This window comes from Gorilla gorilla, chromosome 6, assembly GCF_029281585.2.
Source record: "Gorilla gorilla gorilla isolate KB3781 chromosome 6, NHGRI_mGorGor1-v2.1_pri, whole genome shotgun sequence".
Lineage (NCBI taxonomy): Eukaryota > Metazoa > Chordata > Mammalia > Primates > Hominidae > Gorilla > Gorilla gorilla.
In genome coordinates, this window is record NC_073230.2 from 144,066,787 (window position 1) to 144,082,734 (window position 15,948).

At 40.4% G+C, this 15,948-nt stretch overlaps 1 protein-coding gene across 23 annotated transcripts in view; it reads left to right on the plus strand.

Moving 5' to 3' along the window:
* Positions 1 to 7,197, plus strand: part of CALD1 (caldesmon 1) — a 225,452-nt gene extending 218,255 nt beyond the window's left edge. For all 23 annotated transcript variants that reach the window (XM_055347177.2, XM_055347178.2, XM_055347176.1 and 20 more), the window contains 2 exons: positions 1,874 to 1,954; positions 4,900 to 7,197. In XM_055347177.2, coding sequence (XP_055203152.1) covers positions 1,874 to 1,954; positions 4,900 to 4,905 — 87 coding nt within the window. In that variant the 3' untranslated portion in view covers positions 4,906 to 7,197. The remainder of the gene's footprint in view (positions 1 to 1,873; positions 1,955 to 4,899) is intronic.
* Positions 7,198 to 15,948: the final 8,751 nt, after the last annotated feature.

A 15,948-nucleotide genomic window follows, 5' to 3' on the forward strand; every position in this document is an offset into this window, starting at 1 on the left:
TCTCAATACTATCTATCAGAAATATGTCCATTTAGATCAGTGTCCACGGGTAAATGCAATTGCTGTTAGCTTTGCCTTCCTCCTGAGAAAAGGGTTTGCCAAGATAAGCATTACTATTTCAGTAAAACACATTTATTTTCTACAAACTACCTTTTGCCAAGTACTAATATAAGCAAATGCTGGAAGAAAAGTAAATTGAAACAGAAATTTGGATCCTTATCCAAATGAAATTAATTAGGAGGTAGTAAATAAAGACTCTAAGCTATATAACTGTTATCGATCATATTTTAGTGTTTCCATCCCAAGATTTCCACATGTTCTTACACATGTCATCAACTGTCAACTTCTCGCATGGGTTCAATTTGTGATGAATGTTTATATTTGCTAGGTTCTACTGATCCACTTCTGAATTACCCACTTGCCCCTCGGGAGACACATAATGATTTTAGGGTGAGGAAAGTGCTGCTAGAAAAGGGACTTTGTGGCTGGGCGTGGTGGCTCATGCCTGTAATCCCAGCACTTTGAGAGGCTGAGGCGGGCAGATCATGAGGTCAGGAGATCGAGACCATCCTGGCTAACATGGTGAAACCCCATCTCTACTAAAAATACAAAAATTAGCTGAGTGTGGTGGCTTGTGCCTGTAATCTCAGCTACTTGGGAGGCTGAGGCAGGAGAATCGCTTGAACCCGGGAGTCGGAGGTTGCAGTGAGCCGAGATTGCGCCACTGCACTCCAGCCTGGGCGACAGAGCAAGACTCTGTCTCAAAACAGAAAAAGAAGAAAGAAAAGTGACTTTGTTTGGGCTGCCCGGCAATGGATCCCAAGATAGTGATTCCAGAGCAAGTTGTTTACGTGGAGGTGAAGAAAACCCTACAGGGGCTGAGGTTGGGAGAAGAAGGCAGTCCTCACAGAAGGTGTTATTAAGCAAGTCCCCACATGGACTGTTAAACTTTCATCCCATGGAGGAAATCCTGGAAGCCACCAAAGAACACATACTTCAGAGTTACCCAAGCTGAGGCGAGAGTGAGCCTGAAAATAATATTGCACCAACATTCACCAGTCAGCCATTGAGGACTGCTCCTGGGGATGTTATAATAACTCTCTCAACTTTCCAGCCTGCCCCTGGGCAGGCAAATCAGGCATCTGTACCCAGAGAAAGTCCCTAGGCAGAGAAGCGCTGTGTGGGCAGTTGGCAGTCAGGCTGGTGTGCACTAAAGTAGTAAGGGCTGGGGGAAAAGAGGTGAGTACAAATTGAGTCCATCTGTGAGACAGGAAATGCTTATCAAACCCCAAATTAATTATTTTTAAATTACCCATGATCTATTGACTTGTAAGAGTGCAGAAATTTAAAATGAGGCTACATTATTTTAAACATGCTCCTGTTTCACTTTCACTGATCAATAAACATCAAGTCCTTAGGAAAGGGCAAGGACCCAGAGGCTATAGTTCCAGCCCATTCTCATATCATAAGACATGTCACGGTCTATATAAAATCAAACAACAGCTAACCCCATCTCTACTACACATACAAAAAAATTAGCCAGGCATGGTGGCACACGCCTGTAATCCTAGCTACTCGAGAGGCTGAGACAGGAGAATCACTTGAAATCAGTAGATGGAGGTTGCAGTGAGCAAGATCATGCCACTACACTCCAGCCTGGGCTACAGAGTGAGACTCTGTCTCAAAAAAAATAAAAAAATAAAAAAATCAAACAACAGCTGATGGTCCTTTCAATTCCATTTCAGATCACTGGGGTAAAGTGTATTAAACAACAAATTGATTCAAATAAACAATAGATGTGGCCATTTATTTAGAGCTGGCTAGAAAATATAAATGGCCACCTATCGATGTTTTTCTGCTTCCTTTTTATTAGGACTTGAGACCAGGAGACGTATCCAGCAAGCGGAACCTCTGGGAAAAGCAATCTGTGGATAAGGTCACTTCCCCCACTAAGGTAATCTATTGGGAAGACTAGTATTTCAGAGGTTTGTTTTCCTGATGTATGGTGTAGTATAATGTCCTGGAGTCAGATGAGAAACATCACTGACCTACAGATCTTTGCCTGCACACCCATCAGTGTCTAAAAGACCAGTACATAACACAGTGAAAGGAAAAGTGCATTGCAAGTTTGTCAGTCATACAACATAAACGGCCCAAATCCATGGAATGGTTCTCAGTAGGACATTCTCAATACACCACAATGGTAGGAACGTTGGCAGCAGAAGGCCATATGGGATACCATGGTCTACGTTTCCTTACAAGGTCCCAGCTTAGTGCCACAGTCATTTAAAAATCACTTGGGGAAAACATCTGTCTCCCTGAGTGTTGCCAAAACTGCTTTCTGGAACCATTCTAGATTATATTGCCACTGCCAGCAGCCTAAGACTCAGGGTTGCTATGGCAAAAAAAAAAAAAAAAAAATATTCAAAAGTAAGGCAACCATTTACCACCCTATGAAAATGAATGATTAAGAATGATTGGGTTCCTCTTACCTTTAGTCTCCTGGTCAAAGGATATGGTCATTCTTCAGAAAGGAGGCTCTGAAGAACATCTAAATGATGCTTACACTGCAAAAGGGACCCTTTGTGGTACAATGAGCTCATTCAACTCCCAACTGTAGCCTTTCCCCATTTCAAGTAATAGACCTCATGTTCTCCTTCAATAAAAAGAAAATTAAAAAGGGAGAAACTGGAGACCAACAATAAGCAAGGTTAGAACAGGCTGCTTATGGGTTGATTTAAACAGAAGCACTTCGTAAGCAAACTCAGGACTAAAGAGCACATTAAAGGCAACTAGAGAATCACTACAATTCACTGCAGTGAGAGAATTACCTTCCCTTTCCCACTTTCTCATGCTCTTAGTTCTGGTGCAGCTACCTAAACATATTACCCCACCTTCACTATTAGCTACGTATTGCGCTTTTATTCCATTAAAATCCACTAGCCTTTCTAAGCCATTGCTAAACATATGAAAAGTACCTGCTGGTAATTATCACATTGCAAACTACTAGTGCTACAATTGAGCACCCCACTATATGCCAGACACTATTCTACCTTCTTACCCTCCATTATTTCATTTGATCCTCCAGTCACCATGTGAGGTAAGTAGTGTATCATTCTCATTTTGCAGCTGAGAAAAATGAGGCATTGAGAGATGAAGTAACTTTCCCAAAGTCACACAGTGAATAAGTAGCATAGCCTGCATTGATACTCCAGCACCTGATCCGAGCCTGCATTTTTAACCATTATACATGGTACTTTCTTTTAGGATGCATATTCAGGAGAAAATGTATAGTTGTTCAATTCCTTGTATAATTTTCTCTCGGTGGCAGGGGAGAAAAGAACTTTGTTATTTTTTAAACAAAGAATGAGCTTGTTGACCTAAGCTTTTATGACCTCTCTAGCCTATGCTATTAGCGCATTGCAGGTTTGTCAGCCATGCAATGTAAATAGCCCAAACCCATGGAATGGTTCCCAGGAAGACATTCTCCACACACCACTGTGGGAGGAACGTTGACAGCAGAAGGCTCTCCTCTCAGACCTCTGAGAGGTATCTGACCTCTCAGAATGGCAGTCCCAGTGTTTATATAGGTTCCTGTCTGAAAAGGAGATGTCAGCTGGCCATAGACCATCATCACCAGTATAACGGAGTCTCTCTGGATAACATTCCTCCTAGCCAGAGCTCTGGAAAGTGGAACAAAGATGATGTGGAATGGTCAGACTCAGAGAATACCACTCACATACAAACATGAATGGTATTCCCTGGAGTTATGTAGCACCAGGGCAGTACAAGGTAGGAGGGTGACAGTGTGAGTTTTCATGTGCCACTAACCTCTTTCTACAGTAGTAATAATATAACCACCAGACCCAGAACTGAGTTTATGAGGTAGCAGATTAGGTACCTCTTTTGCTCCAAACTGTCAAACTCATTTCTTGTTACTCAGTCATTCCTTAGAAATGAATACAATGAACACCCTTGAAAATTGGAATTCACAACACTTTAAGATTTCTTAATAGCTTGGCAAAAATTTTTAGCAACTAGCTGAGGGGGAGAGAATGGTATAAGAATAGGACTATAGGTCAGATAAGTCTCGTGGGGTAGGGGTGTAAGAATAGGAGAGAGAAAATAGAGATTGCTAGATTAAAAATGGCAGAAAACTAAAGATAAACATCCTCCTTCACCATAATACATTGATGTGGCCCTCACTGAGCTATTCAGTCACATGTGCCTGTTCTGTAATACACACTGTAGATTTTTGGCTCTTACAGTGGAGCTTAAAAATGAAAAAAACAAAGCAACTTACTTGACTCTAAATGCTATAAGCAAGGCCAAAAGTTAAGACAGGAAAAGAGAACATCAAGGAGAAAGACAAGAAGAGGGAAGTGAAAAAAATCAGCAAAAGGAAGGATAAAATAAAAGAAGATCCAGCCGGGCGCAGTGGCTCACACCTGTAATTCCGACACTTTGGGAGGCCGAGGCAGGCAGATCACTGGAGGTCAGGAGTTTGAGATCAGCCTGGCCAACATATGGGGAAACCCCGTCTCTGCCAAAAATACAAAAATTAGCCGGGCGTGGTGGTGTATGCCCGTAATCCTCAGCTACTCAGGAGGCTGAGATGGGAGAATCACTTGAATCTGAGAGGCAGAGGTTGCAGTGAGCTGAGATCACACCACTGCACTCCAGCCTGGGTGACAGAGCAAGATTCCATCTCAAAAAAATAAAAAGTAAAAGATCATATTTGAGTGGAATGCCGATAATAATCCTCCCTTTCATAAATATTTATTCCTGCCATACTATTATTCATTTTTCTTCTGACTATAAAAACCATCTGCCTGAAACACTGCAGGCTGTCAGTTTCACACGACAGGCTGTCAATTTCAAGTTCTCTTCTCTTGGCAGGTTTGAGACAGTTCCAGAAAGAACCCAAGCTCAAGACGCGGGACGAGCTCAGTTGTAGAGGGCTAATTTGCTCTGTTTTGTATTTATGTTGATTTACTAAATTGGGTTCATTTTCTTTTATTTTTCAATATCCCAGTAAACCCATGTATATTATCACTATATTTAATAATCACAGTCTAGAGATGTTCATGGTAAAAGTACTGCCTTTGCACAGGAGCCTGTTTCTAAAGAAACCCATGCTGTGAAATAGAGACTTTTCTACTGATCATCGTAACTCTGTATCTGAGCAGTGATACCAACCACATCTGAAGTCAACAGAAGATCCAAGTTTAAAATTGCCTGCGGAATGTGTGCAGTATCTAGAAAAATGAACCATAGTTTTTGTTTTTTTAAATACAGAAGTCATGTTGTTTCTGCACTTTATAATAAAGCATGGAAGAAATTATCTTAGTAGGCAATTGTAACACTTTTTGAAAGTAACCCATTTCAGATTTGAAATACTGCAATAATGGTTGTCTTTAAAAAAAAAAAAGAAATGTACTGTTAAGGTATTACTTTTTTTCATGCTGATGATTCATATCTAAATTACATTATTATGTTAGCTGACAGTGGTACTGATTTTTTAGGTTGGTTGTTTTGTGGATTTCTTTAGTAGTGATAGTAGCCTGAACCACATTTTAGATAACTCAATTATGTACGTATGTGCATACACATATACAAACACACTAATGGTAGAATGCTTTTTTATGTGGTAGACTATTATATTTAGTAGTATGTCATTGTAACTAGCCAATATCACAGCTTTTGAAAAATTAAAAAATCACACTATATTAATATTTCATATTTGCCAATAGAAACATGGCAGATAGGTATCAATATGTTTTCAATGCCTGATGACCTATAAGAAGAAAGTATTGAAAAGAAGAGAGATTAGAAGTGTCACAAGGAGTTGAAATTTTCTAAAAGACATAGTATTTAGTTTATAATTAAATGCATTCTTGAAGTCCAGTGTGAATTTTATTAATGCTATCATCTCGACCAAGCTCAAAGCCTACTTATTAGAAACAATGAAGTTCACAATAGGTCATAAGGTCTCTTCCTTTTCTAAAATTGAAAGACAAGAAATTTAGTGCCAATATTGTACAGATAGAAATTCCATGTATGAGTCTCAACAAAGACTACCTTTGGCTAAATGTCTGGAAGCAGAGAAGTAAAGTGAGCAAAATCCAGTGTTCAGGAGTCATGACAGTACTTTGATCTTTATATACTCTGAAGCATTTCTTCAAACTTTTCTACTTTTGTCATTGATACTTGTAGTAAGTTGACAATGTGGTGAAATTTCAAAATTATATGTAACTTCTACTAGTTTTACTTTCTCCCCCAAGTCTTTTTTAACTCATGATTTTTACACACACAATCCAGATCTTATTATATAGCCTCTAAGTCTTTATTCTTCACAGTAGATAATGAAAGAGTCCTCCAGTGTCTTGGCAAAATGTTCTAGTATAGCTGGATACATACAGTAGAGTTCTATAAACTCATACCTCAGTGGACTTAACCAAAATTGTGTTAGTCTCAATTCCTACCACACTGAGGGAGCCTCCCAAATAACTATTTTCTTATCTGCAGTATTCCTCCAGAAGAGCTAACCAGGGCAGGGCTGGCATGAGAAGTGACATCTGCGTTACAAAGTCTATCTTCCTCATAAGTCTGTAAAGAGCAATTGAATCTTCTAGCTTTAGCAAACCTAAGCCAAAGGAAGGAAAGCCACGAAGAATGCAGAAGTCAAACCCTCATGACAAAGTAGGCACAAGTCTACAATAAGCTACATCAGAATTTACAAATACAAGTGTCCCAGGTAGCATTGACTCCCGTCATTGGAGTGAAATGGATCAAAGTTTGAATTAAGGCCTATGGTGAGGTAACATTGCTTTGTTGTACTTTTGAACAAGAGCTCCTCCTGATCACTATTACATATTTTTCTAGAAAATCTAAAGTTCAGAAGAGAATGTATCACTGCTGACTTTTATTCCAATATTTGGATGGAGTAAGTTTTAGGGTAGAATTTTGTTCAGTTTGGATTTAATCTTTTGAAAAGTAAATTCCTTGTTTACTGGTTTGACTATAATTCTCTGTTATCTTTACGAGGTAAAACTGCAAGCAGACTAGCATGTTCTGTGAATCTGCCATTCCTAAAAATTTTATAAACACTTGATATTTTTCACTGATAATGGATCGCTCCAATAAACATATATTGTGAAAATGCATCCACAATAAATGGAATTCCTTCCTGCAAAATGTCTTTTTCTCACTTATTTTTATGTACAATATTGATAGTGAGAGGTATGTCTATTATAATAAAGATTATGGCACAGTAAAACCTGTATTTCAGGTTGAGTCTTGGTTTCACTCTTTAAAGAAGAAAAGCGTTTTCATATTTTTAAATTACCTAATAAAATATAGAAAATTGATCTTATGTTGACAACTGACCAAACATGTATGGAAAAGGTTGAAGAGGGATTTTGCAAATCCTTCCTAAAAGAAACTATCGTCCAGGCACAGTGGCTCACGCCTCTAATCCCAGCACATTGGGAAGCAGGAGGATTGCTTGAGCCCAGGAGTTCAAGACCAGCCTGGGCAACATAGCAAGACCCCTTTCTGTACAAAAAAAATTAAAAAGCCAGGCATGGTGGCATATGCCTGTAGTCCCAGATACTTGGGAGCCTGAGGCAGGAGGATCGCTTGAGCCCAGGAGGTCGAGGCTGCAGTGAGCCCTGATAGCACCACTGCACTCCAGCCTAGGTGACAAAGCAAGACCCTGTCTCAAAAAAAAAGTAACTATCGATTGTCCCTCCATCCTCCTTCTCATTGCCAGTGTTGTCACATACCAGCCCTTCTGGCTCCTAAGATGGGCAGTACTGTTTTCTCAAAGGTAGTGTCTCTTATATAGAAAGACCCATTTAATATATACCATTCATTTGTAGAATACTTACTACTTACAAGGCGCTCGTGATTACATGTGAATCCAAAGTTATTTTTTCATGGTAATTTTGCATATTTATGTAGCACTAATTGGTCTGAAATCTGAAGTTCTCATAAAGGTTTTAAACTGTGGGTTCGAAGCTCCTGAACAGTTCCCTCAACCCTGCCTACAAAATTGACACAATGAACTAAGTTACTATAAAAAAATTAGTATTTTTATTTCTGTGTCCTAACAAGAAGGGTGATAAGTATAGACAGTAATATAGTTGTTATCAAAATCAATTTTCAAAATTAAGCAATGGAAAGAATACAATCTGTAATACCAACACCAAACTGATAAGATTGGGGTGAACGGAAATTAATTTTACAATATGTATATTCAGGATATGAGCTTGAAAACATACTAGTGTCTTCTGTGATGTCAAAACAGGTCTGTATTAAAGGTTTTTTCCTACCTTTGCTTGCATGTATGCTCCAAGTGGAAGAATGGATAAGAAAAAAAGATCTCAATCCTAAATTTGTGTTCTTCCATTGGCGTTAGCAGATAACAAGGTTTTGATTTTAGTACAGTGTCTATTTGTGTCAAGTCTATTAATCATGTCATCCTAATATTCTATATCCTACTGATTTTTTCCTTATCTGTTACTGAGAAAGGAAAGTGAAAAATCTCCCACTATGATTATGGATTTGTCTATTTCTCCTTGTAATTCTGTTAATTTTGCCTTCCATATTTTAAGGTTATTTTTTAGGTGAAATATTCAATTCACTAGGAAGACATCATGATTCTAGATCTTTAGCTAAAGATCACTATGAAGTGACCATCTATTTGTGCAAAGACTTTTGCCTCCAAGTTATTTTTTTCTATTCTAAAATTACCACAGTGTCTTTCTTTTGACTAGGGCTTGCATCATATTATTTTTTCCACCCCTTAAATTTCAACTTTTATATATCCTTTAGTCTTATATATGTGTCTTTAACAATAATCACATGGTTTGGGTTTTAATCCAATCTGATGACCTTTGAGTTTCAACGGGAATATTTAGTCCTTTCATACTTAATGTAATTACTGATATTTTTGTATTTAATAGTATCCTAGCTATGTGCCACCTGTACTATATTACTTTTTCTTTCTTGTTCATGTTGGACTGCTTCTGCTTCAGAGCATATGCTGATCTACAAGTGGCAGCTAAGAGACTGAGCTAGACCTTTGGAGATACAATTGGGCTAGAGGAAAAAAAGTCAGAATCTGCTAACTGCCAAGAATGAGGGCTAGGTAAACTACTTCTAGCTTTGGTTGGGTCTTCAGAGAGCTGCCTCCTAAAAGTAAGGTGAATTTAAAGTTATCTGGTCTTCACACAGATTGCCACCTAGCTCCACTGTGTTGAACAATTCTAGTATTCTAGCAAAGAAATAAATGATCAATGGTAAAGATGAGAAAAGTTATGAAATACTGAGTAACAATTCAAGAATTTAAGAGATAAAGTATCAACAAGGCTCTAGCACATGATTGTCAAAGAATTATGTAGTATATAGTTGTCAACATTTAGAGGGAAGAGAGCGTACATGAGCATGGGGTAATCAAAGAAGAAAAATATTTGCCTTATCGTTTTTTGTATCCCCAGAAGTGTACCCAGTACCACTACACATACCCGTGCTTCGTAAGCAATAAGATGATTTCATGAGCAACTCAGTTTATAAACTTTGCTAGATGTGCTGCTGTGAATTTCCGTAAAGTTTCTAGAGTTATAAGAGGTGAGTTTTGTGACATTTTATGTTACTAAATTTAGAGTTTGTGTGTTAACTCAGCCCTGCATCTCAGCTCCATAAAGAACATTGGTTCCTTACGTCACTCTAATGCTGGTTGTTGTTGTTGTTGAGATGGAGCCTTGCTCTGTTGCCCAGGCTGGAGTGCAGTGGCGCCATCTCAGCTCCCTGCACTGCAACCTCCGCCTCCCAGGTTCAAGTGTTTCTCCTGCCTCAGGCTCCCGAGTAGCTTGGACTACAGGTGCGTGCCACCACACCCAGCTAAATTTTGTATTTTTAGTAGAGATGGGGTTTCACCATGTTGGCCAAGCTGGTCTTGAACTCCTGACCTCAAGTGATCTGCCCGCCTCGGCCTCCCAAAGTGTTGGGATTACAGGCATGAGCCATCATGCCTGGCCTCTAATGCAGATTTAATATATTTTGCCATGACATGCTCTTAGTCGTGATGGCTTTTACTATCTTGAAATAGGATTTCCAAAAAATGTTTCATTAAAATAGATTTTAGAAGGCCCAATGGGTCATTTCTACCTGAATAAGGAACCATAATTCAATCTTCTCTTATCGAATATACTAAAAATTATGCAAAAATACCGCAATCTTACAGAACACAAGATTAGTTTCTTAACCAGTTTTCAACCTTACCTAGCACTCTTTCATTCTAACCTACTTTTATTAGAATAATAAAATGCTATCTTGTATATGTCAGTTCCTGTTGTATTAGTCAGGGTTATCTAGAGAAACAGACTAATGGAATAGTTTATATAAAATCTATAAAGGGGAGTTTATTACGTATTCACTCACACAATCACAAGGTCCCACAATAGTCCATCTGCAGGCTGAGGAGCAAGGAGAGCCAGTCTGAGTTCCAAAACTGAAGAACTTGGAGTCCGATGCTTGAGAGCAGGAAGCATCCAGCACAGAAGAAAGATGTAGGCTGGGAGGCTAGGCCAGTCTCTCTTTTCACATTTTTCTGCCTGCTTATATTTCCCCATGCTGGCTGCTGATTAGATTGACCCCACCCAGATTAAGGGTGGGTCAGCCTTTCCTAGACTAATCACTCAAATGCTAATCTCTTTTAGCAACACCCTCACAGATACACCCAGGATCAATAGTTTGTATCCTTCAATCCAATCAAGTTGACGTTCAGTATTAACCATCACACCTGCCAACATTAGTAACATGGGTGCTTTGAGTTTTTTTCAAATTATGGAAATTAGTTGTCAAGTTCACGAGGGTTTCTCAACTAGGGTCTCACAGACCACATTTTAAAAATGACTTCCCCATGCCTTGAGGAGAATGATGGCTCCAACCTGCTCCCTGATGTAACATGTAAGTGCTTAGAACTTACATGTTACTCACCCAATCCTCACAACCCTACAAGACAGGTACTACTGTATTGCCCCCCTTGACAGGTAAATAAATTGAATCAAAGAGAATTTAGAAACTTGCCCACAGTCATATGGCTAACTGGCAGAATATTTGACCATAGGCAGTTGGCTCCTGAGCCCATGTGCTTAACCCTGTCACAAGAGATTATTGCCTAGGAGTGCGCCTTGAAGAGAGCCCCTTGTTGACGGGGCAGGTGGGTGTCTCTACTCTCTTCTTGAAGTCCACAGACAGAGCAAGAACAGCACTTGAGACCAACCATGTAGACTATAACTTGGCCCAGTTAAGGAGACCCTTAAAGAGACCCCTTTTGTTCCCCAGTCATCCCCAGCCTAACACAGCAAGGAACTAGAACCTAGAAAGAAGAGGAGATGAATGTAAGCAGCAAAACACCAACCTCCTTAACATTTTCCAAGCCACCATAGCTATGGATAGCTCTCAGGTGCTCTGGGGGTATTACCCACACAGGGGGTAGGTTCAATTTTTGGTGGGTGACAGTCCAATGAACACAACCAAGGAGGACTGAACAAGAGGATTTTATTACTTGGGGGGGTGATAGGGTTTGGCTGTGTCCCCACCCAAATCTCACCTTGAATTGTAATAATTCCAACGTGTCAGAGGCGGGGCCAGGTGGAGATAATTGAATCTTGGGGGCGGCTTCCCCCATACTGTTCTTGTGGTAGTAAGTCTCGCGAGATCTGATGGTTTTATAAATAGGAGATCCCCTGTACAAGCTCTCCTCCCTGCCACCATGTAAGATGTGACTTTGCTCCTCATTCGTCTTCTGCCATGATTGTGAGGCCTCCCCAGTCATGTGGAACTGTGAGTCAATTAAACCTCCTTCCTTTATAAATTACCCAGTCTCAGGTATGTCTTTATCAGCAGCATGAGAACAGACTAATACAGGGAGTGATAGTCCAATGAACACAACCAAGGAGGATTGAACAGGGGGATTTTATTACTTGGGGAGGCAATGGTCCAATGACCACAGCCAAGGAGGACTGAGCAAGGAGATTACCTGCAACAAGCAAGGAGGACACTGGGGATAGTTCCCCAAAGTATCTCCCCAAACAAAGGTGAAAACGGGGCTTTTAACAGGCTGGTTAGCCGAGTCACTGTATGTAGAGATGGAGTCAAGGCAGCGCAGGCACAGTCGTTGACCACATTTCTTCATATGCTGTGTGTATAGAAAATAGCAAATGAGCTCCTCCCTGGGCAGAGTTTTTAGTATGGTAATGAAGAGAGTTTGCCAAAGGTCATCTCCAACTTAGGAATCTCTGTATCCAACCTGTTTTTGTTTTGCCAGGGCTAGGCTTTCTCTTGGAACTTTTCTGAAATAACAAGAACTCAAAGTGCAACAGTTATCAGTGGGTACTTTTTCACAGTGTATACCCCAAAACCCCAAATCCCTGGGACCCTCAGTTACAGGGGGTGAAGAGGGGAGGGCTTTAAATAGACTTTAAAATTGAGGTTTAAAATGAACTTCTTGGATGGCCGAATAGGAACAGCTCCAGTCTATAGCTCCCAGCATGAGAGATGCAGAAAATGGGTGATTTCTGCATTTCCAACTGAGGTACCGGCTTCATCTCACTGGGACTTGTTGTACAGTGGGTGCAGCCCATGGAGTGTGAGCCAAAGCAGGGCGGGGCATTGCCTCACCCAGGAAGCACAAGGGTCGGGGAATTCCCTTTCCTAGCCAAGGGAAGCCATGACAGATGGTACCTGGAAAATCAGGACACTCCCACCCTAATACTGTGCTTTTCCAATGGTCTTAGCAAACAGCACACCAGGAGATTATATCCCACACATGGCTTGGAGGGTCCCACGCCCACAAAGCCTTGCTCACTGCTAGTACAGCAGTCTGAGTTTGAACTGCAAGGTGGCAGCGAGGCTGGGGAAGGGGCATCCGCCATTGCTGAGGCTTGAGTAGGTAAACAAAGCAGCCAGGAAGCTCGAACTGGGTGAAGCCCACTGCAGCTCAAGGAGGCCTGCCTGGCTCTGTGGACTCCACCTCTGAGGGCAGGGAAGAGCTGAACAAAAGGCAGCAGAAACTTCTGAAGACTTAAACGTCCCTGTCTGACAGCTTTGAAGAGAGTAGTGGTTCTCCCAGCAAGGAGTTTGAGATCTGAAAACGGACAGACTGCCTCCTCAAGTGGGTCCCTGACCCTCGAGTAGCCTAACTGGGAGACACTTCCCAGTAGGGGCTGACTGACACCTCATACAGCTGGGTGCCCCCCTGAGACAAAGCTTCCAGAGGAAGGATCAAGCAGCAACATTTGCTGTTCTGCAATATTTGCTGTTCTGCAGCCTCTGCTGGTGATACCCAGGCAAACAGGGTCTGGAGTGGACCTCCAGCAAACTCCAACAGACCTGAAGCTGAAGGTTCTGACTGTTAGAAGGAAAACAAACAAACAGAAACTAATAGCGTCAACATCAACAAAAAGGACATCCACACCAAAGCCCCATCTGTAGGTCACCATCATCAAAGACCAAAGGTAGATAAAACCACAAAGATGGGGAGAAACCAGAGCAGAAAAGCTGAAAATTGTAAAAATCAGAGTGGCTCTTCTCCTCCAAAGGAATGCAGCTCCTCTCCAGCAGCAGAACAAAGCTGGATGGAGAATGACTCTGACTAGTTGACAGAAGTAGTCTTGAGAAGATTGGTAATAACAAACTTCCCTGAGCTAAAGGAGGATGTTCAAACCCATCGCAAAGAAGCTGAAAACCTTGAAAAAAGATTAGACAAATGGCTAACTACAATAAACAGCACAGAGAAGACCTTGAATGACCTGATGAAGCTGAAAACCATGGCATGAGAACTACGTGACGCATGCACAAGCTTCAGTAGCCGATTCGATCAAGTGGAAGAAAAGGTATCAGTGAGTGAAGATCAAATGAATGAAATGAAGCGAGAAGAGAAGTTTAGAGAAAAAGGAGTAAAAAGAAACAAATAAAACCTCCAAGAAATATGGGACTATGTGAAAAGACTAAATCTACATCTGATTGGTGTACCTGAAAGTGACAGGGAGAATGGAACCAAGTTGGAAAACACTCTGCAGGATATTATCCAGGAGAACTTCCCCAATCTAGCAAGGCAGGCCAACATTCAGATTCAGGAAATACAGAGAACGCCACAAAGATGCTCCTCAAGAAGAGCAACTCCAAGACACATAATTGTCAGATTCACCAAGATAGAAATGAGGGAAAAAATGTTAAGGGCAGCCAGAGAGAAAGGTCGGGTTACCCACAAAGGGAAGCCCATCAGACTAACAGCTGATCTCTCAGCAGAAACTCTACAAACCAGAAGACAGTGGGGGCCAATATTCAACATTCTTAAAAAAAGAATTTTCAACCCAGAATTTCATATCCAGCCAAACTAAGCTTCATAAGTGAAGGAGAAATAAAATCCTTTACAGACAAGCAAATGCTGAGAGATTTTTGTCACCACCAGGCCTGCCTTACAAGAGCTCCTGAAGGAAGCACTAAACATGGAAAGGAACAACCAGTACCAGCCACTGCAAAAACATGCCAAATTGTAATGGCCATCGATGCTAGGAAGAAACTGCATTAACTAACGAGCAAAATAACCAGCTAACATCATAATGACAGGATCAGATTCACACATAACAATATTAACCTTAAATGTAAATGGGCTAAATGCCCCAATTAAAAGACACAGACTGGCAAATTGGATAAAGAGTCAATACCCATCAGTGTGCTGTATTCAGGAGACCCATCTCATGTGCAGAGACACACATAGGCTCAAAATAAAGGGATGAAGGAAGATCTACCAAGCAAATGGAGAACAAAAAAAAAGCAGGGATTGCAATCCTTGTCTCTGATAAAACAGACTTTAAACCAACAAACATCAAAAGAGACAAAGAAGGCCATTACATAATTGTAAAGGATCAATTCAACAAGAAGAGCTAGCTATCCTAAATATATACGCACCCAATACAGGAGCACCCAGATTCATAAAGCAAGTCCTTAGAAACCTACAAAGAGACTTAGACTCCCACACAATAATAACGGGAGACTTTAACACCCCACTGTCAACATTAGGCAGATCAATGAGACAGAAAGTTAACAAGGATATCCAGGACTTGAACTCAGCTCTGAACCAAGCTGACCTAATAGATATCTACAGAACTCTCCACACCAAATCAACAGAATATATATTCTTCTCAGCACCACATCACACTTATTCCAAAATTGACCACATAGTTGGAAGTAAAGCACTCCTCAGCAAATGTAAAAGAACAGAAATTATAACAAACTGTCTCTCAGACCACAGTGCAATCAAATTAGAACTCAGAATTAAGAAACTCACTCAAAACCACACAACTACATGGAAACTGAACAACCTGCTCCTGAATGACTACTGGGTAAATAACAAAATGAAGGCAGAAATAAAGACGTTCTTTGAAACCAATGAGAACAAAGACACAACATACCAGAATCTCTGGGACACATTTAAAGCAGTGTGTAGAGGGAAATTTATAGCACTAAATGCCAACAAGAGAAAGCAGGAAAGATCTAAAATTGACACCCTAACATCACAATTAAAAGAACTAGAGAAGCAAGAGCAAACACATTCAAAAGCTAGCAGAAGGCAAGAAATAAATAAGATCAGAGCAGAACTGAAGGAGATAGAGACACAAAAAAATCCTTCAAAAAAATCAATGAATCCAGGAGCTGGTTTTTTGAAAAGATCAACAAAATTGATAGACTGCTAGCAAGATTAATAAAGAAGAAAAGAGAGAAGAATCAAATAGACGCAATAAAAAATGATAAAGGGGATATCACCACTGATCCCACAGAAATACAAACTACCATCAGAGAATACTATAAACACCTCTATGCAAATAAACTAGAAAATCTAGAAAAAATGGATAAATTCCTGGACACATAAACTCT